Raw genomic sequence first — 21,993 nt, 5'->3', positions numbered from 1 at the left:
ACAAAGCTTTTACACTAGCTTCGGCGTGCTAGTATTTTACATTTCAATACTTCATAGCTCCAGTATTAAAGATGCATTATGTAACTTTTTCTAACAGAGCTGTTATCGCTCGACACGTTAATGCTTTGCCAGAAATCTTTCACAGTATGGCAATATACTGAACTATGTCCATGGAGATGAACAGTTGATGCCACCAGGCCAAGTAAAAAGTCAGATCCGTGGAAAGGCGACCCCACTCATAGTAAGAATGCAAGTTTATAAGGTATTTTTGAGCATCTTTGGTAAAAGTTCACTCTCAGTTTTAAACTTAGAATTAAGTATTCTAGAGGAAGGTAACAGGAAGTAGTTGAAGCACATGAAGCAGGTAAACAAACGCTCCTGTCTGACAAGAAGTACTATTTCTATACTTTTGAGCAATAAAACCACATGTAATTCAATTAAATTCAAGATGGATAAGTAACAGTATCATTTCCATGGAGACAAGCAAGTTACGTCCTTCTGAAAAGTTACATAGTGCACCTTTAAAAGTTACCCTTGCCAGCAGAGGGTCCAAGTGAGTTGATGCATCAGTCCAATCGGTGTACGGACTTTTACGTCTTAATGGCATCACAAAGTTGAACAGTGCATTTCACCATTATTTTTTTATTTTTTTTTATTTTTTTTTTTTACACCAGATGCCTTTCCTACTGCAACCAGACACATTACTCTCAGGGACACTGCAGCAATATGACTTGAATGACATTTGGAACATCCTAAACTTAAAGTGGAACTAAACACTGTCCAGTTTAGCTGCTCCATTTGAAATGTGATGGGACGAGTCTTTGTGTTCATCTCACTTAAAGGTACATCTTAACAAACGGCTTTGAACCAAGACTGAATATATAAATGCTAATAAAGTTCAAAAACAATTAAATCCAGTTTTAATTCGTGTACTCAGCAGTTAGCATTATACTTTTCACGCCCCAGTGAAACTTTGGCACAGCACATCACTAACTTAATCAATAAATTACAAGTCTCATAAAGTGGTTCCATCAGCGCTATTCAATCTCTTTTGTACAACTCAAGTGCAATTACATCTAATTAAGATTACATTTCCACATCCATCCCCTAATGAGACTCATTTAGTTTATGTATAAATTAATTAAATCTTAAACACTTGGACGCATAATTATCACACAGGCACAATTCAAAAACTCACTTTGAAATCTTCAGAGCGCGGTGTGCAATCACTTAGCAGGGGGCCAGGGATTATCTACCCAGTTGCTGTAGTATTTGCAAGATTTTCAACAGAACTATTCCGTTTGATACAAAGATAAGCAACAATCAAAGTCCATTTGACAGAGTGATAAGAATACTCAAGACTGTTTGAACATAACATTTGATACATATTTGGGTTTAATGTGATTATACTTTCTATGTTTTGTCCACAAGGACAATTTATTCTTAATTTTTTTTTATTGTCTTAAAAGATAAAATAAAGGATTCATACAGGATAAGTATTTGTTGAATCTAGTTTTCTTTGGTATCAATTAATCCAAACATTCTGTAGGCCTAGAAGTAAATTTGAGATAAGAGGCAAATCAAATGTATAGATTTTGAAACATCTGCATTATTTAAAGAGGCAGTTTGTAAGATTTTGATTTCAATTTCATAAACATGACCTATCTGTGAATAGAATGGGCCTCACATGAGTCTCATTTGGATTGCCAGATTCAATGCTGAAATCCAGTTGGTTTAAACCTAAAAGGACTCTATCTGATCTGAATGGTCACTACCTAAACTGCACTACCTCACATGAGGCATGGCCTGTGCATATTCTGACAAAAAACTTGTATATGTCTCTATCTGCAGTTTAAGGCTCTGGCAACACAGGTTCAGCTGTGACTGTGAAAAGGAGCACAAGCTACATGTTGTTCCTTTAAGAAAAGACAAAGAAAGTACATTTATAAGTAATTTGGACATAATGGTCCAAATCTTGTAGTACCCAGGTACACTACCAGTCAAAGGTTTGGACACACTTTGTCATGTATTTTTCTCCTCTATTTCCATGATTATTTACATTGTAGATTCTCACTGAAGGCATCAAAACTACAAATTAACACATATGGAATGTAGTAGACCAAAAATTTACTCCAAACTTGTTTTAGATTTTACATTTTGAAAAATAGCTACCCTTTGCTTTGATCACTGCATTGCACTCTTGGTATTTCTCAACCCTGACAAAACACACCTGTGAAGTGAAAATCATTTCAGCAGACTTCATCAAAAAGCTCTTTGAAAGAAGACCAAGGATTTGCAGCGAAAAAAGCACCATGTGGCTACTTTAAGCGTTTGAAAATATATATATATATATTTTTTTTATTAGTTAAGATATTTAACTTTTTTTTTCTTTGCTACATAAGGCCATACATCTCCCTTCATATATTTGATGTCTTCTGTATCTAAAATGTAGAAAGTAGTAAACATAAAAAAACACTGAATGAGAGGGTGTTTCCAAAGTTTTGACTGGTAGTGTATAATTAGTGAATGACTACATGTGCTTGTACCATCCAGGTCGCTGTCAAACGTCTCAGCTGTGGTCCACTCCGTCGCGGGTCCGGTCCCATTCACAGTCATGGCCGACACTCTGAAAGAATACTCCGTCCCGCGCTCCAAAGCTGCCAAAACAAACAGTGACCAGGTCAGACAGGCACAATCCCACAGTACAACAGAAGCATGCAAAACACTATGAAAGGCTTTTGTGAGCTTTGAGTCATAAAAAAAAGTGTTGTTTCATTCACACATGCTTAGAGTAATCCTGCATTATTAGTCAGTGTACATCTCCAAAGGTCAAAATGCTCTGTTGCACACTGTGATGTCATGATTTGATAGTTTCCAAGTTAAGAGCTACCTTTTGCATTTAGTTCAGCAGAGGTAGGCAATTCCAGGACTGAAATCATCCAAATTAATTCTAATGAAGGTGCATGGGATTTAGAAATGCAGTGAAGCACTTCCTGTATTACCACATAACATCACAAGGTGGAACAGACAAGAACTCGTAGAAGCGTAATACAGGCCTTTTAACCATTATCCACCCCTCTTACTGCTTCCCCCACAACCCTACGGTCATCTGAGGTTTCCTACTCCAGACAAGACTTATATTCAAAGATTTGGTTTTCTAACAGATGCATAATAGTTCTGTATGGATTTTGCAGTGGGAAATCTTTACAAGTGTCAGGGGAGTGATCAAGTAGAGGAATTCTTGGGCAAACTTTTTCAGAACAGATTTTGCGGCAGCCAGTCGGATAAAAATGAACTAGTTTAAAGTGATAAAATTGGGAGGATTTGTTCCAATCTACAGCTCCCTCAGACTGAGATGTCCCACTGTGGGGGGCACTTTGAAAAGAGGGGATCAAACATGATGTAAGACTATTATTCGTTTTGTAAAATAGATGTTAGCCTGGATATTACAAGCCATTTAAAAAGTCCTATATGAGGCGTTTTTGAGGCTAGGGCTGTCGCGAGAATTACTACATCCACTCATCATTCAATATATGGAAGCTGGAACAATACTTTTTGGGGGTCAGTATTTATCGTGTGTACTTTTTCTTTGCTCTAATGGGAAATGGTTTGTTATTTTTTGGCTATGTGATGAGATTTAAGCCGTAAAAGGTTGAATTAATAACTTCTATGACTCATTACAGATGCAAACTATGTACAGTACTTAAGTGTTATAATAGTTTTGTGGTTTAAATCTCTTGGGTTATTGCGTCAGTGGCATAAATTAGTTTCAAAATGATCGTTAATCATCTATAGTTACCTCAGCAATATATCAAATTTCAAAATTTGGCTTTTTGACCTACCTTTCTGGACAACTTAGCCCTCATCTGTTTATATAGTATTTTAAGTCTTGTTTTAAGTATTAACACACAAGATCACTCAGACATGTTTTGATGAGAGTATAACATAACACGACATAAAGCTCCAAAACATCAATTTTGCATAATACCTGCTCTTTAAACACTCAACTTTGCCAGTTTAGCTGAATATAAGGATTGTTAAGAGCGAAAACTAAAGCAAAACTTAGACGAGATTGGTTCATATTTCATAGCTCCTCCGTTGGGTCCCACTTAAGTATTCACTGCAAGGGGAGTACCTGCTGACAAATGACATATTGCTGTATTCATTTTGTGGGCACATTTTCATCATTGTTACGCGCTCGCATTTGCACACCGCACGCTGGGTTTCTCCTCCCCTGCGGTTTGCCCCGGGAGCACTATCCAAGTATTCTCACTCAAGGCTGTACCATTTCCATCTAAACGCCATTGAACCTGAAAAAAAAAAAAGCCAGAATCCTTGCCGAAAATCAACTTTTAAGTGTGCATTCTCTTTGATGCCATGCACAGCATGGAGCAGCGCCACTTGAAAGATGCTATATAATATTAATCACCATTGCGTTGACTCCGTGGGTATTGTGCATGTTTGGGTAGAAGCAGAGAGGGGTAGAGTAGCCAAAAAATGTACTCAAGTAAGAGTAACGTTACTTCAAAATAATACAAAAGTACAACTTAGTGGTTCTAGAAATGACTCAAGTGTAAAAAAAATGACTAATCAGAGTTACTTAAGGAGGGGGTATAATGCAAAATCGATTTTTTGAGCTTTCCACCATGTTATAACATTGTTCCCTCATTAAAAATATGCCTGAAGAGGTTTTAAATGTCATCCAAGCATGTTTGAGTAATTCAGCGATCTCTCCCATTCCCTATGCAAACCGTCCTTACAGTTAAGTTTTAAGATTCTGTCCAATATTCAGCCCGCAAGCCTACGTCACCCATGCTTCCACACGACAATTCTCCATAAATATACAAAAGCATGATACAAAACTGTACACAGCAACTTGACAAATCTCATGTGATGTGCAGTAGTTTCATTAGCACGCTGATTGTGTTGTGATAGCGCCGTAAAGGAGGAGTGACTTTACTCACATTGCAAGAGTACTGTATATTACCAAGTAGGAGTAAAAGTATGCTGCTAGACGAGTACTCTGAAAAGTACTTGTAGCCAAGTACTATCCACCTCTGTGTAGGTGCGCGGATAGGGTTGGTGCAGTTGATTTAGCTGTGTTGGGATTGCTTTGCATGACGGTAAATAAGTAGACGACAGGGATGGTAAACAGACACGATATGTTTTAAATATTGTAGTGAAGTAGACAGTTTCGGAGATAGCTCGCTTGGGGATAAGAGAGCAGGATAGTAAAGAGTAATTCATCTCCGAGCTGTCACAAGCAGGACGGATCAAAGCAGACACTGGAGCCGACATCAGATAGGATGCGTTAATAATAAACCATCACAGCTGGTGTAGACGTTACGGCATTGGAAGCAGGAGGAGAGATGGAAAGTACAATACAACTTCATATTGGATACTGCATAAGTGGTGGTAGGGACCCCTAGTGGTACACGATCTTTCCCTGTGGGACAGACTAGTTTGGCTGGTAACTTTTTTATTTAGGGCCCACATATTAATAGCTAACTAGTAGTGACAGACATACATTAGGTCTGCAAGATTAACTGCAATCTAATTGAATTGATGCAATCAGCATTAAGTACCATAATTTTCTCCACAAGAAATGTGAACTTAACAGAATACTATTACTAAAATATAAATTGAAAATATAATCCCAATGCTCGTCAGAACAATCAAAAATGGTATTTTCTCTAAATCATTCAGCCCTGGAACACATAGCAGTTAATTAAATCTTTATAATGTTCATAAAGCACTTTATTTAACAACTATTTATCCATTGTTTCATGAAAACTTTCATGAAAAAGAAAACTGAATTCTATCAACTGTAAAAAAAATATTTTAGAATGAACATGTTTCATCTAAGAGGCTTTTTCAAAACTCTGAATTTTTGGTAGCATCATGTGGATGTTATTGGACATTATCATAAATATAATCTTATGCATTAATAAGGTATTTATAATCACTTCACTATGTAATACCTGAATAACCAAACATTTACATGCTGAACACATGTTTATTATTGTCCTATATTTAAATTACATTACCACTTAGCTGGCAATTAATATGTGGTTAAATAAAGTACCAAATAGTAGAGTTTTGGTGCAGAGAGATTTGGGCGGCAGTTAAAGGCAGAAGGCTTGACGCGTGAGATCTAGAGCCCAACCCCTCTCGAGGAGTTAGACTCTCCACTTCTTTGACGTTGCTCGTGGGGAGAGGCAGTGAGATGGTGTGGGCTTGCTTATGCCCACAGCTCAGCCACCATACGTAAAGGACAGGTCTCTTACTGTTGGGAGGGGTACACCCTAAGCCAAAGGTCGATGATCGACTTTGATGGTGGTGGTCCCTCTGTTTAAGAACTGGAGGAGTGTGCCCCAACTACAGGGAAATCACAGTCCTCATCTTCCCGGTAAGGTCTTTTCCAGGGTACTAAAGAGAAGAATCCAACCGATAGTCAAACTTCGGATTCAGGAGGAGCAATGTGGCAGTGGAGAGGTGTTTCATCAGAGTTGCTGAACACAAGACCAGCTCTATACTCCATCCATCAAGTGCTCGAGGGTTCATGGGAGTTTACCCAACCAGTCCACATGTGGTTTGTGGATCTGGTTTGCCAAGGGCTGTCTGGTCCCTGCATGACCGGAGCAGGATTAACAGTACTCTTACTTGAGTAAAAGTTTTGGCTCCTCTTCTCACTGTGAGCAAGTCTACAAGTGACAAAATATTAACTTTGACATTATGATTTGAACATTTGTGATTTCTGCACTTCTCCTTCAGATATGATTTAGTTTTTCTTATTTTTGTGTCTATCCTTTGGAAAATAACAGATTCTAGGCATTAGTTAATGTTATGTCCTTCAAACTGCATTCACTTTAAATTAAAACTCAGATGTTACCTCCTGGCAGTTACTCTTTAAGTTACGCTTACTCAAGTATTATTTTTCTCAATACTTTTTACTTACTTACTTAAGTCATTGTTTGAACCACCACTTTGTACTTTTTGTAGAATTTTTGGCTACTCTACCTACCTCTGCCTACAATATACGATACAAAAATACTTAATTATCCCCAGAAAGTACAGTACAGCTAATGTGTGTCTGAATGACTGGGAGCAGGTAGGGTCTTACTGTCAATGAGTTTGTAGAGCTGGGTGCCTGCAGTGATGTCAGCAGTCTCACTCCTCCGAGAGCCTTTCTTGTAGCGGATCTTGTAGCCTGTGATCTCTCCATTCTGAGCCTGGGCTGGAGGAGGCTGCCAGCGCATCATGATGCTCTGTGGAGACAAGCACACAGTCAGCGGGAATATTATGCAAACACTTGTATAATATTCTTTTAACTTTTTCACCTGAGTAATCGTTTACATCAGTTCTAAAGTAGATGAGCAAGTTATGATATAAAGGGGCCATGTTAGGCTATTTTCTGATCTATGTTATAGAGGTAAAAACATTCTAACGTGTTAATTTTGCATAACATAGAACCTTTAAACCATGTTCGTATGGTTGTCCTTCATCACTAACTTTCTCAAAGTCGTATTCTGATAGAGTCATGCATGTTTGAAGCCCCATTTACTCACTCACTTACTCACATTTACCACCAAAGCCCCAGAAAAGGACAACGTCTCAAAGTTATCCCAAAAGTGTGAACAGGAGGTAGCATTATTTATGCTGTGTAGCGCAATGTATCAGTAGGGAGCAAACAAAAACATGTACAGCATCTTTTCACACCTAAAAATGGATTCTCTTCACACCTCATTGTTTACGTCTAAATGCAGATCAAATTCAGCAGGAACGCAACAACTTCCTGGCCAGCATTAATGTGTAAATAACATCTGAGTAATCCTGTACCATCTTGCATTTGAAAGTTATGTTCTCAGAAAACTTCAATTTTCACCAATCCACCATCCCCATCCACTTATTTTTATTTCCTGTCGATATAATCCTATTCTATGCAGTATTTTTTCTTGCCATTGTAACCTTGAAGCCTACAGTAGGAGTCCTTTACAAAAAAAAAACAGCCTCAGCGTTAGTGCAGCTAATCACTGGGGAGAAAAACATTTATTCCTCTCATTCTGGAGTTGCCTATAGGTTAAATGACAGCCCATGTAGTCATATGCATACAGGCCAACTGGGATCACCAGAGTCTGCAGAGAAGAGTGAGAGGAGCGAGAGCAGATGTGAATGAATGGCTGCAGAGACGTTTACACTGCAAAACATCTGCATCTAAAAGAGTTCGAATGACTGGAATAGGTTGTGCTCACATGATATCCTATTTGAAGTGTATATAGAGTGATGACAAAAAAAATGGTACAGTTGAATAAGATTTTTCAAAATGTCAAAATGCAAGGAGCTGGTTTATGGTTGATATGTCAGTAAAAGTGGGCCGGTCTATACACATGAGACATAAACTGGCACCACGTTCAAAGTCTTGCTTCTTTTCTGTAAAACATTTGTTCTGTAGCATCAAAATGTGACTGTGTGAGAGCATTTTACAGGGGGGATGATTGGCAGTCGGGGGGATGAAAGCCACTAAGACAAAAGATTAGTGCAGTAAGTGTTTTAACATAATCGCTTATCACATTTTGGGGATTTTCTATATGGAGAAACAAACAAGCAAAACATCTTATTGAACTGAAAAGTAAACAAGCTGTCTGTGTACTGAACATGTGCTGTTTTAATAGCACTTGCATTTCTTAAACCCAAATTTTAAATGATGTTACTAATCTAATCTAAAATTCTGATACTGTAGCACTTTGAGAAAACCTTCAAATGTAAAGTGAATTATAAATAAAATGCATAATAATAATAATAAAAACTGAAAGCAGTGATAAAGGCCCTCGCCACCCCTTGCGACCGTGGGGTACACGCCACCGCGAAGATCCGGCCTTTCGTTCCCGCTTACATCGCCCCTCCCCCCACAATCAGTGTCTCAGTAATTCTACTCCTTTCATTCCAACGAGACCATTTATGACATTGTCACACCTGAACGGTTGGAAATAGAGGTATGTCTTCATTGGCTTTTTTGTTCAGTATAATGAGAGTATTATGAAATCCCATGTATTTCAATGAGAAATGTCAGACGTTGCCATGGCAACACCTTTGAAAATAGAGGTATATTCTCATTGGCTTTTTTGTTCAGTATGTCAGTAGGGATGTCCATGCCAAATTTCAAATGTTTGTGACAAAGTAATTTTTTGCATACCATTAAAAGGTTCAAGGGGGCGCTGTGGAGCAATATAATGTCTGACCTGTGTAAATTGTATATCTGTGTGTTCAGATCAACATTTTGAAAAAAAGAGTATATTCATGCCGGGACATAGGACACTAACTGTGTGAGTTACATGCAATTAAAAACTTTAAAAAATGGCTTTTTTCTTTGCAGGCTGGCTATTGGCCGATTTCCTGTACATTTTAGGGCGGGGCCATAATGTAATTTTTGTCATGTCCCGACATGTTCTATTTTTTGATGTGAGTTTCAGATTTTTACGTTGACTTTTTTCCGAGTCGGGCTCCCATTGGCCCCATGAAAATCAAAGTTTGAGGTGGCGCTACCGAGTCGTCTTTCGTTATTTTTTTCTCGGGGTCTTTTGTGACAATTAGAGGTCATTGAGTTCTAATTTTTGACACCACTCACTGCCATGTCGGGGCGTGTTTACTACTTGATTTTTGCCATTTTCCATGCTCCGGACGTGGTTCTAATGAGTCCCTCGCCGGGACGTAGTCCCAGGCTCGGGCCTAATAATAATCACCACCACATAATAATAATAATAATATGTTATTTGGGGAGATCACATCATATCCATACAAGATTTGCAAATCACAATTTTTTTCATACATTTCATACATTTTTTCTTATTAACAAACCCACCATCTTAATAATAAATGTCAAATCCAGATATTATTAAAAAAATTAAAATAAATAAATACAAATTAAAAATAAAGGTAACAATTACAAAAATAATACAATAAAAAAGACAGAGAAAGAGGCAGAGTTTTCAGTGAGTTGCAGTATTCAGTATTCAATAAAGAAACCCCTTTTCTGTTCAAACTTTTCTACATAGTCCTTAGTTGCAATATTAATCTTTTCCAATTCAAGAAATGCTAAGACATCACAAAACCACTGGGATATTAAAAGTACTGCAGCAGATTTCCTGAAAAGCTAAATATTGCGGCTAGCTATAAGTGATGTAAAAGCTATCGAGTACTTTAGAATGAGCAGCATCAGTTAGTGCGGTATTAACTGGGAGACCAAGTAAAGCTAAAAAAAGGGTTAAGGTCAACTTCATTTTAAGAGCATTAGTAAGTATTTCAGTATATTGTCTCCAGTAGTTATGTTCTTTTTGTGCCTAAAACGACTTGTGACTCGGGTTACATGAGCTGGCACGACATCTCTCACATCGGTCTTGTTATTTTTACAATGATTTCTATTATTTTATTTATGAATACAAATAATTGCACATTTCATATAAGAAAAAATGAAGGCGATCAGATCATCTAAAAAAAAAAAAAACAACAAACTGCTAATGAACCCAAATCAAGATAAATAGCCCTAATTAAAGTCATTTCATTTAAGCACACATTAGGCTTTTGCAGTGTAAAAGGAGGCGGGGCACAGCGGGGCACAATAGTTAATTAAGACGTCCCACTGCGAGTCCAAACCCCCCCCCCCCCCCTTCCCATACACAGACACACACACACACAAACACAGACACAAACACAGACACACACCCTCTCCCTCCTCTGCTCCTCTGTCCAGGGAATTCACACATTCGATCCGTGTTAAGTGTTTTGGCAATTATTTTCACTTTTCTTATTAAACTCCGTGCCACCGGTGATGCACAGCGCCCCGGAACACTTTTAATTGCACTTAAATCGACTTGTGGGAAAAACACAAGGGACGGTACAGGAAATATTATGCATATTAAAACAATGAAAATCTATACGAGACATGATATAGCAGCGAGGAATTGATTATCGTTTCTAGGCTTTTTACGCTATAGATTTTGTATAAATAAGCTACATTTTGAAACTTTTCTTATTGCTTTTCCTGGAATGTTCCACAGTATGGCATTAGGCGTATCCCGCTCTATAAAACCAAGGAGACCACCAGGCTAGTTATGCTTTTCAATGCAACTGTTTTGTAATAAAAGCAGCTGTAATTAAATAAATAAAAGATGGATATGTTTAACAAACCAGTGGCAAACTCCAAGAACAGAAAAGTTACATAGTGCTCCTTTAATGTTATGAAATGTATGTGGAAAACAAATATAGGATCATCTTCTAACCACTATGCCACATCTAGCAGAGGTTTAAAAAATGACTCGAGTAAATATAACTGAGTAAATGTAACTGCATACTAGCTACCTCTGATATCTAGGAGTCTTTAGTAATTATACAAAAATTTCTGTATTCAAGTTTTGATAATAAATAACCTTGTATTGAATAAGTGCTTGAAAACGAGCTGTAATTTCTTCATTAAACACATTTTCAACAGAGCAGCGGAGGCCCTCTTGTGTGTGAAATTGAACAGGATTAATTACCTGATGAGAGCGTTCTTTCTAAACGCGATCCAAATCAACACGAACTAAATGACCCATTAAGTCTTCATTATGCTCACTAATCACATGTTTGGGTTTGGGGAAAATCAGAGGAGCAGAAAAGGACAACAAGATTTCATCTAATAAAGATGTACTAAATGTGAATTATTCAGCAGAGCGCTGGTGAACTCTTCAGGTGGAGGGTTTGCCATTTACTCGTTTCCATGGAGATGTTATTGCTTTGTTTAAAATAGTATTAATGGGTTTCAGTCGTACATCCTGTATGAAGAAGTGGACTGAGTGAGTTCCAGTCAATTGAAGCTCATCGAGGCGAGCAGTTATAAGGGCCAATTTGGAGCAGAGTACTGACAGAAAGTATCATAGCAACCAAAGAGCCAATCCGGAGCCAGGCTGTTGAATAGTGCCCCTTCTCACCTGCACTATTGGTTTAGCAGGGAGCAGACACTTAGCAACGCTGTCAATCAAACTTGTTGCTAACGCTAGTGGGAGCAACTTTGGGGAAAGAAGGCGCCTGATTAGTTTGTTATTAATGTTCATATCTTTACTTACGCACACAATTGTGAAATAAAACATTAGGAGCATGTAGAGTGGGTTAATACAAATATTTTAAGACCAAAATGATGAGGCTCAGTGCAGCAGTTACAGACAGAGGAGCGACAATTTTTCAATGTAAAGTGAACTGGAGCCAGAATTGATGGAGCCATGATCACGTCCTATTTGGAACAGGGTGGCTAGCAGGTTAGTTATATCCAATTATATATACAGTTGATGGTTTCAGCTTCCTATTCTGTGCAACATTTTGAGGACTTCTTCCCATTAAAAATATGTAATATTTAGTTTTAAATTGTTTATCGCTATGCCAACAATCCTAATTTTTCATAATTCCAAAGCCCATTGATAGAGTTTAGGATGAAGTATCAGAAAACGGCTGTTACCATGGAAATACATCATGTTTGTATTTTGTCCAAGTTATTTTTTAGCAACACAACTAATTAAATCAGCACAGGTTTAATGCTCCGCTGTGGAACATTCCTGGTAATAATATGTCATTGGAAGCAAGCGGGTGGTGTATCCGTGGATAGAATTGATGACATTTATAAGAGTAACATTATTTTAAAATATAATTACTATTTGAAAATACTACTTACTCACAGTGGAACTAAAAAGTAACCAAAAGTTTTTCTCATGTAGGAGTACTGTTACACCGGCAAATAAATATCTCAAGTAGGAGTAAACGTATTTTGTTAAAACTACTATGAGAAGTACAATTTTTTTTTAAATGGCTGATGTAGGGCTGAACTATTTGGAAAACTATGGAATTGTGATTTTTCACGCTTGCCGATTAGATTTGTGTTAATAATGGATTAGGTTCAAAGTTCACATTTGAAACATGTCCAGAAGAATTGATAAAAAGATCATGTTTCAGAACAAGTTTGTGTGTACACATTTGTAGTTTTGAATGCAGAATAAGACAAGAGATTTTGTTGTTTTTGGAGGAAATTGTGGTACTTCAAAAACTGCAGCCTTTGGGACTTGCTAACTGGGTCCATTGAAATTGCAATTTTGATTCGATTGCGATTAAACAACCGTACAGCAAAACGTCTACTAGTTCCATAGTGCTCGTTCAAAATACAAAATCCACCTCTTGAATCTCATAAGACGACCAAAAGCCAGTATCCACTTTCCTCTGACACACGTCTCACTTCCTGCACTCTACACATCTACTGAGGAACACTGAACTTTCTGCACACACCATCTCACATGTCACGAGCCAAAGAGCAACTTGTAACGCTCAAACCGCCGCCCCACTCTCCACACAGCTCCACACAGCTCCACACAGCCGCACACAACTCCACACAGCTCCACACAGCTCCACACAGCTCCACACAGCTCCACACAGCTCCACACAGCTCCACACAGCTCCACACAACTCCACACAACTCCACACAACTCCACACAACTCCACACAACTCCACACAGCCCCACACAGCTCCACACAACTCCACACAACTCCACACAGCCCCACACAGCTCCACACAGCTCCACACAGCTCCACACAACTCCCCGTCTCAACACCAAAAGATATATTACAGAATACAACTCCGGCCAGTGTTCTATCGAGAAGTCAGTCTAATCTAATACAGAACTACAGCACATTCAACGAGTGTAAATCCACTTAAAAGACAAAAGGAGAGGGAGAGAGGGAGCAGTTCTCTGAGCGGAGAGAGAGAAAGAGGGGGAGAGAGTGTAAGAGAGAGTGAAGAGGGAGAGTGAGCGAAAGAAGGAGAAAAAGAGAGAGAGAGAGAAAGAGGGAGAGAGAGTGTAAGAGAGAGTGAAGAGGGAGAGTGAGCGAAAGAAGGCGAAAAAGAGAGAGAGAAAGAGGGAGAGAGAGTGTAAGAGAGAGTGAAGAGGGAGAGTGAGCGAAAGAAGGAGAAAAAGAGAGAGAGAAAGAGGGAGAGAGAGTGTAAGAGAGAGTGAAGAGGGAGAGTGAGTGAAAGAAGGAGAAAAAGAGAGAGAGAGAAAGAGGGAGAGACCAAGCTGCTCCCTAGGAGGAGAGTGAAAGAGAGAGCGAGAGAAAGAGGAAGAGAGGGAGGGAGTGAAGAGGGGGAGAGAGTGAAGAGGGAAAGCGGGTGAAAGAGGGAGAGAGAGAGGGAAAGAGGGAGAGACCAAGCCGTTCCCTGGGAGGAGAGGGAAAGAGAGAGTGAAAGAGAGAGAGAGAGAGAGAAAGAGGGAGAGAGAGTGAAGAGGGAGAGAGAGTGAAAGAGGGCGAGACCGTGCTGTTCCCTGGGAAGAGAGAGAGAGAGAGAGATGGAGACAGAGAGGGACAGCAGGAGGGACGGAGGGAGAGAGAGGGGAGAGAGAAACAGAGGGAGAGCGGAAAAGAGAGAGGGAGGGAGTGAAGAGGGAGAGAGAGTGAAGAGGGAAAGCGGGTGAAAGAGGGAGAGAGAGAGGGAAAGAGGGAGAGACCAAGCTGTTCCCTGGGAGGAGAGGGAAAGAGAGAGTGAAAGAGAGAGAGAGAGAGAAAGAGGGAGAGAGAGTGAAGAGGGAGAGAGAGTGAAAGAGGGGGAGACCATGCTGTTCCCTGGGAAGAGAGAGAGAGAGACGGAGACAGAGAGGGACAGCAGGAGGGAGGGAGGGAGAAAGAGGGGAGAGAGAAACAGAGGGAGAGAGGAAAAGAGAGGGAGGGAGTGAAGAGGGAGAGAGAGTGAAGAGGGAAAGCGGGTGAAAGAGGGAGAAAGAGAGGGAAAGAGGGAGAGACCAAGCCGTTCCCTGGGAGGAGAGGGAAAGCGAGAGTGAAAGAGAGAGAGAGAGAAAGAGGGAGAGAGAGTGAAGAGGGAGAGAGAGTGAAAGAGGGGGAGACCATGCTGTTCCCTGGGAAGAGAGAGAGAGAGAGACAGAGAGGGACAGCAGGAGGGAGGGAGGGAGAAAGAGGGGAGAGAGAAACAGAGGGAGAGAGGAAAAGAGAGAGGGAGGGAGAGAGTGAGAGTGGGAGAGAGACAGAGGGGAAGAGGGAGGGACAGAGGAGGGAGGGAGGGAGACAGAGGGAGAGAGTGAGAGAGAGGAATAGAGAGAAAGAGAGGGACAAAGGGAGGGAAGGGAGAGAGAAAGAGGTACAGAGAAAGAGAGAAAGAGGGAGAGCGGTAGAGAGAGGGAGAAAGAGAAAGAGAGAGGGAGAGAGATTTCATTCAGTGCAAAGAGTGAGAAGAAAAATCCAATCTCAGATAAAGGCGATATGTGCCCACCGCAAATATGTAAAACTACAGGGATTTTTGGGCACAGGAAGCAGCGGAGGGGAGAGGGGAGCCAAGAAGTCGAGGAGAGGTGAAAAAGATACGAAGATAAATGTATGCTGTTGCGTTTCTAGAGTTTGTGAAGTATTGGATAAGAAAATCTTACCTTAAAGGCAACGTACCTGATTTCTACAGTTATAAAAATGTGAAAAACAACTAAAGTTTTTCCTTACTTTCCGAACATTCTAAACTGTCACAAGTCCAGAGAGGAATATTGCAGTCACGTCAATGCAAACAACAACTAGTCTGCCATCAACGCACCCGAATAACTTCCTGGTTTGAGGAGCATAAAAACTCTTTATAAGTTAGATGCAGACTGCACACAGCGGTCTCATTTTGACCCCAAGAGCTTCTTTTACAATATATGTGTACTTTATTATATACTTACTTACGTTACTTACGATTAAAATGGAAGAATAAACAGTAAAGGGCAGAATGAGATAATTGATAAAAGCACAAATCTTACCTTAGAGTTCTGCACCTCCAGCGTCAGGTTCTGAGGAGGAGCACTGGGAACTGTTGAGAAGAAAAAGAATTTAGTCTAATGTGCAGTCCTGGTTTACTTCTGGTTTAGGTCTAGTAAAAAATAATTGATACATTGCAGCTGATGCCATCAACATTAGCCTTCAGTTGACATCACACCCCCAGCTAGTCTGTCAGAAGATCTGTTAGACTTAAGTCAGAGCTTTATTTTAACACAATCTGACCAGAAAGAACTGACTTGGTTAGACTACAACAGGTGAGCTGATCAGAGCTGTGAAACAAGTCTGTCACACATAACATTACAGCCAAAAGCGAACTAGCATCAGCCAACAGTTTTCAATGAGTCACTCTCACTTTTTTGTTGAAACTCAAAGAGCTAAACAGGACCATGAACGCTTTTATTGAACACAGGCTCCTTTTTTAGCAGTGTTTGCCAATGTGTGCATTGAGTCTCCATGGTTACTACTGAACATTCCACCATAGAGATGCATGCAGAACCACCCCAGCGCGATATCATGGCAAAGTACAACTAGACCTGTCATGATAATAATCACTATATTTATCATTCAATAAATGATTAATGAAGTGTCTTTGGGCTTAGGCTTCTTTGCACTGTTTGGGAATTTAAAAAAACATCTGAGAAAGACTGAACAAAAATGCCCCCAAAAAGAAAATCATATTCCGCTGAGTCTGATGACAGCCACACAGAAGAGGAAGTTGCGCTTCATCTACCTCCGGAGTTGGAGGAGGTGTTCAGAAGCGACACCGAGGATGAAGAATTCAATGGATTTAGTGATTTGGAGTGAGATTCAGAGTAAACTTGTTAGCTTGTTTTTTTATTGTTTTTAGTTATCTGATTAACTCTTAATATCTTACGTTAACAAACCAGGCACATATTCAATTCACTGTCAATACTTCATGTAGCTGAATAAATATAAATGTGTTATGTTAGCATGCTGTACTGCTATTCAGCCTGTTGTTCTCTATTTTATTGTTTCCATGGGGATGCTAAATGCTTTGCCGAGAATGTTCCAAAGTATCATACACTTATTCAATTACAAATGTTTTTGTTGCTACAAATTTCCTTGAAAACCCTTTAGTCTTACAGTGAGTAGACTCATCTCCCCACAGATATGTTTAATGCTATGCTGTCGAAGATTCTAGTCAACGGATATGGAAATAGAAACATGCAGGTGGTGAATTCTCTACCAGAAAAGTTACATAATGTACTTTAAATGTTTCATCATTCTTGTTATTTATTGGCACTCCATTTGATTCATTGAGAAAAAAGGAGAATGAAGAAGTTTCAGTATTGCAGTATTTCATGATATTTCTGTAGTAAATATATCACACTTGTGTAATGTGTTATAGTGACAGGCCTAAGTGTCTGGTCGCGTCGCAGTGCCATGTCTTACCATCCGACAAGGTTCTCACAGTCACATCCTCCGTGGACACGCCCGACCCGTGTTTGTTGTTGGCCACCACTCTGAAACTGTACTCGGTGAACTTCTTCAGACCAGTTAGAGTGTGGGACTGTCCATCCACGTCTATGTCCTGAGAGATAGAAACAGACACACAGGTAAAGTATACCGTTTATTATCAGGAGCATTTGACCCATATTTCTATCCAAGCCATTGTTGGATGAGGTTGTAAAGAGTAAAATCAACAACTAAACGTTACTAAAAACTGGTATAGAAAGTACTACAGTTTAGTGTTCAAAATCACATTCTATGTTATCATCATTGTGATATTGGAATCAGTATTGAGTATCAAGTCTGTTCTTTAGTATCGCAATCAAATTTAAAATATTAGTATTGTGACACCATTATTGTGGGAGCAGATGGGCAGGTTATTTACTTTCATACAATTGGCAGAGGTGGGTAGTATCAGTAAATCAGAGTAGAATAACTTCATAAAACTGTACTTCTGAATAGTTTTCAGACCCCGCACTTTTAGTCCTACTTGAGTAATATGAGTAATAATATATTGTACAGTGTAACAGTATTCTTACTCAAGTAAAGGTTTTGAATACTCTTCCCACTGTGTGTAACTGTACAAGCGACAAAAGCTTTATTTGGGGTTCTTGCTACACTCACTCCTTTTTCTTGATATATATGGACTATCTTTTGAAAATACCAGATTTGGTGCATTATTTAATGTTTTCTCCTTCCAATTACATTAACTCCATATTATAAATCAGATGTTACCTCTAGACCAGGTGTGTCAAACTCATTTTCACAGAGGGCAACATCATCAAAATGGTCGCTCTCTAAGGGCCAGATGTAACTACAAGATAAATGTAACCAAATATAATGTAAAATAAATGCAACTACTTTTTCTATATTTAGTACGTATTCAAGTTACAAATATTGCATATGGATTTGCATAGATATGAATAAATGCCTGTGTATCTCCTGATAAACTAATATTTTAAGACCTGGCGGGCCATTTTGCCCACGGGCCTTCAGTTTGACACACGTGCTCTACACAATTACTTATACAGCTACTCTTTCCCGGGTAATTTCTACTTTCTACTTCTATTTGCGTACTATTTTGAAGTAACGCTACTCTTACTTTACTATCCTTTTCCACAACTCCACTCACCTCTGAAATTTGGGCGTGGGAATTAAACCTAGGACCTTGACGCTACGGGGCAATACCACTAACCACAATGCAACAGCTGGATGCTTTCTGACACATATCCGAGCACATGGTGTATTATTAGTGAACAGAATTGTGTGAATCCTGTTTAGCTGATCTACTGTGTCAGACACGCTGTCCGTTAGACCAGTCCCCATTACACCAGGCACTTTGCATTCAAAGCTCTCCTGCTGACATTTACGGAGATCTGTCAGGAAACGTGTTAGGAGCCAATCAGAGCACATTACTGTGGTCATGTGATCAGCTTTAAAGGTCCGATTTTATGTATAATTCAGGACTTTTGGACAACACTTCAGGACACATAAGCATTGCCGTAACAGGTTTTATATTATTTATATTGTGTATTTTACGGTGCTGGGGTAAACAATGCTTGGCAAAAATCAAAACGGCTACATTACAGTTCATACACAAACGCTTAGATCACTTTGGTAGCAATTTATTTAAGGTTACGCTTATTAACATCCAACTAGCTTCTAATTTGCATAAGCGGTTAATTCAATGTTAATTCGAATTTATTCATCCCTTATTAATTCTTTCCAATAAACTCCTTATTACCTTTTATTAGAGGGGGTATTATGCAAAATAGATTTTTTTTTTTGCTTTCTACCAAGTACAACATCATTATTTATGGAGCATTGTCGTGTGGGAGCATTCATGACGTAGGATTGGAGATAATCTTACAGGATCATATTTTCAAGAGATCACTAAATTAATCAAACATGAATTAATGACATCTAAAAGCTCTTCAGACATGTTTTTGATGAGGGAACAATGTTATAAAATGACAGAAAGCTAAAAAAACCCCCAAAGATTTTGATTTTTTAAAGCCTTGTGAACAGGACTGCGTGTGGAGCTAGTATTGGGTTAGGCAGCGCTCTCCTTGGTCTCCGGTCCGGACCAGCCCACAGAGGTGGGAGGGGTTGAATCATGGGGGCTTTTCTCTCACTACAATAAGGCCAATCAGGTTTACTGCAACGGCTGTGATTAGAAGGACTAACATCATCACTATGGAATTAGGCCTCACAACACTGTTCTGCTGATCTAATGAGCCCTGCCAGGAATACAGTACAGTCATGTTGAATCAAACATGACACAAAGATGCATATAGGAGTACAGTGTAATCTAAATTCACTGGTAACTAAACCTTAAATACAATAATAATTAAAGTGGTATTTTACTTCTATAGGGTATTAACTGCTAACAAATAACACATTTAGATCACTATGTTACCTTTTATTGTTTTGAAAATGCTACAAAAATAACATATTCCCTCCCTTTGCTCCCCACACCAAGTCACTTTCACAACACAATCGCCGTGCATCATCCTAATGAATCTACTGCACATCGCATCAGGGTTGTGAAGTTGTTGTGTACAGCTAACCGTAAGGAGGGTGCGATTAGTGTGGGTTAGGGTTATTGCCATCTCTTGGGCACTGTTCAAAATTACTGAAACATGCATGGACATGACATTTAAAATTGTTATTGATGAGGGAACAGGGTTATATTTAACATAATACCTACAAGATGTATACATTTTTGAATCATATTTACATTTATATTCTGAGTTGAGGTGAAAAACATATTGTCTACATTATAATATCAGAAGCTGTCTGAACTGAACTGTATGAAGCTATGCAAAATTGTAACATTGAGTACATTCTATAATAGCAAAATATAAATAAAAAAGCGGTATAGATCTTACAAACTGAAAAAAAATTGTTCTTTTATTAGTTAAACCCCAATGAAGAACATCAAAGGCATTTCTAAATTTGAAAATTATGATTTCATTAATGTATTATCCCCCAAAATACTACGAGTTTTGACAAAATCACCCAATTCTATCTGAAGTTCTACCTAAATTGACTAAACTGTGTATAACTGCAGCCTTGAATAGTGTATCAGAACTAAGCAGCACTTCTACCTCATTAAACATCTTCATTTGTCCCTGTGATGGTTAAACATGTATTTTTGGGGTGTTTGAAGCGTCCACTGTCTCTGGGCAGAAAACCATCCATGCAAAAATGGAGGTCATCCACCTGAAGAGAATTTTGGGTACTGCATATATGTTTTTTCATGTGATTATATTGCCTTAGTTCTTCGTTAAAATGACTTGAATCTTGAAAATTGATTTAAGCATCTCTGACTACACCAAAAAGTGAACTTGAAGTAAGAAAATAACAAAAGATCTTTAATATCTTCTTCTTCCTCTTAGAAGAAGGCGGCATTCAAATGATTTATAACAGCCAATAGCGTACCTGCTCGGTGCCACTGCTGCTGTCGCTGTAGTAGATCCTGTAGTTGAGGATGTCTCCGTTCCCGGTGAGGGGCTTGTCCCAGCTCAGAGTCACAGAGGAGGGGGAGCTGGACACAGCCTGGAGGTTTGGAGCAGGGCCGGGCACTTGGACTGTAAGAGAGAACAAATAACATGTCAGGAAAGCCTAAGAGAGTTTTTTAAGATTAAATAAAATAAATGTGTCATTCATTTGTATTTGACAAATCATATCTGTTGTGTAATTTAGACACATTTAGGCCTTTGTAAACATTATGGTTGCTAGGTTACATACCTCTACACATGTCATATCTGCTGCTCATGTCCAATCAGGAAGTGAAATTATAACCTTCACCAAAATTACAAAACTAGAAAAGACTAGGTGAGATTTTTTGGTCAAATCTTAAATATAATCGTGTTAATCATGTTTTAGTGAAATGAGTAGTCTACCATGTCTACCATATGCATTTTAACTTACCCAAATGTGTATTGTATAATAGATTCAGGCATGTTTGAGTCACCTGTTTGTCCTACAACAACACATGTGTCAAACTCAAGGCCCGTGTGCAAAATGTGACCCGCCAGGTCATGTTATGTGGCCCGTGACAAAGTAAATTAAAAAAGTATGACTGTATTAAAATATCAGTTTATCAGGAGATACACAGTTACACAGACATTTTTTTTTTCCATATCTATGCAAATCCACATGCAATATTTGTAACTTGAATAAGTAATAAATATAGAAAAAGTAGTTGCATTTATTTTACATTACATTTGGTTACATTTATCTTATAGTCTACATTCTTTTGGTCCTTTGAGAGCAACCATTTTGATGATGTGGCCCTCTGTAAAAATGAGTTCGACACACCTGTACTACAACTACTACTCTAAAATAGTATGAGCTAATTAGTAGTTTGTGCCCAACACTTGCCCTGCTCAGACTGGTGCACCCATTTTATCTATGCATGAATGTGGTCTGTGAGCAATTGCTAGTGGCTCTGCAGAGATTAACACGATGAAGCAACTTTGAAGTATTATTTACCTCCATATAGTGTGTCTTAGTGGCTGCTTAAATAGCTAACACATTGCTGCATGCTCTAAACAGCAGGTGGTGAACAGGAGAGCCACACTTCCCTATGACCACACACATTAGCAGTTTGTCTCAAAGGAGTCTGCTGGTGAACAGGTGGACAGGTTTATTTAGTACGCCCCCCACAGCACTTATATACAGAAGAAACAT

The 21,993-nt window shown here is 39.0% G+C and overlaps 1 protein-coding gene across 9 annotated transcripts in view; it reads right to left on the bottom strand.

Moving 5' to 3' along the window:
• neo1a (neogenin 1a) overlaps positions 1 to 21,993 on the bottom strand; it is a 312,642-nt gene that overhangs the window by 39,459 nt on the left and 251,190 nt on the right. For all 9 annotated transcript variants that reach the window (XR_008649252.1, XM_055232509.1, XM_055232511.1 and 6 more), the window contains exons 10-14: positions 20,740 to 20,888; positions 17,239 to 17,377; positions 15,807 to 15,856; positions 7,124 to 7,268; positions 2,547 to 2,657 (exon numbers count right to left, since the gene is read on the bottom strand). Coding sequence is in view for 8 of the 9 variants with exons in the window: in XM_055232509.1 (XP_055088484.1) it covers positions 2,547 to 2,657; positions 7,124 to 7,268; positions 15,807 to 15,856; positions 17,239 to 17,377; positions 20,740 to 20,888 (594 nt within the window). In the remaining variant the exon portion in view is untranslated. The remainder of the gene's footprint in view (positions 1 to 2,546; positions 2,658 to 7,123; positions 7,269 to 15,806; positions 15,857 to 17,238; positions 17,378 to 20,739; positions 20,889 to 21,993) is intronic.

Source organism: Periophthalmus magnuspinnatus, chromosome 3 (genome assembly GCF_009829125.3).
Source record: "Periophthalmus magnuspinnatus isolate fPerMag1 chromosome 3, fPerMag1.2.pri, whole genome shotgun sequence".
NCBI classification, from domain to species: Eukaryota; Metazoa; Chordata; class Actinopteri; order Gobiiformes; family Gobiidae; genus Periophthalmus; species Periophthalmus magnuspinnatus.
The sequence above is the reverse complement of the archived record's forward strand: the minus strand, read 5'-3'. Positions and strand labels throughout refer to the sequence as shown.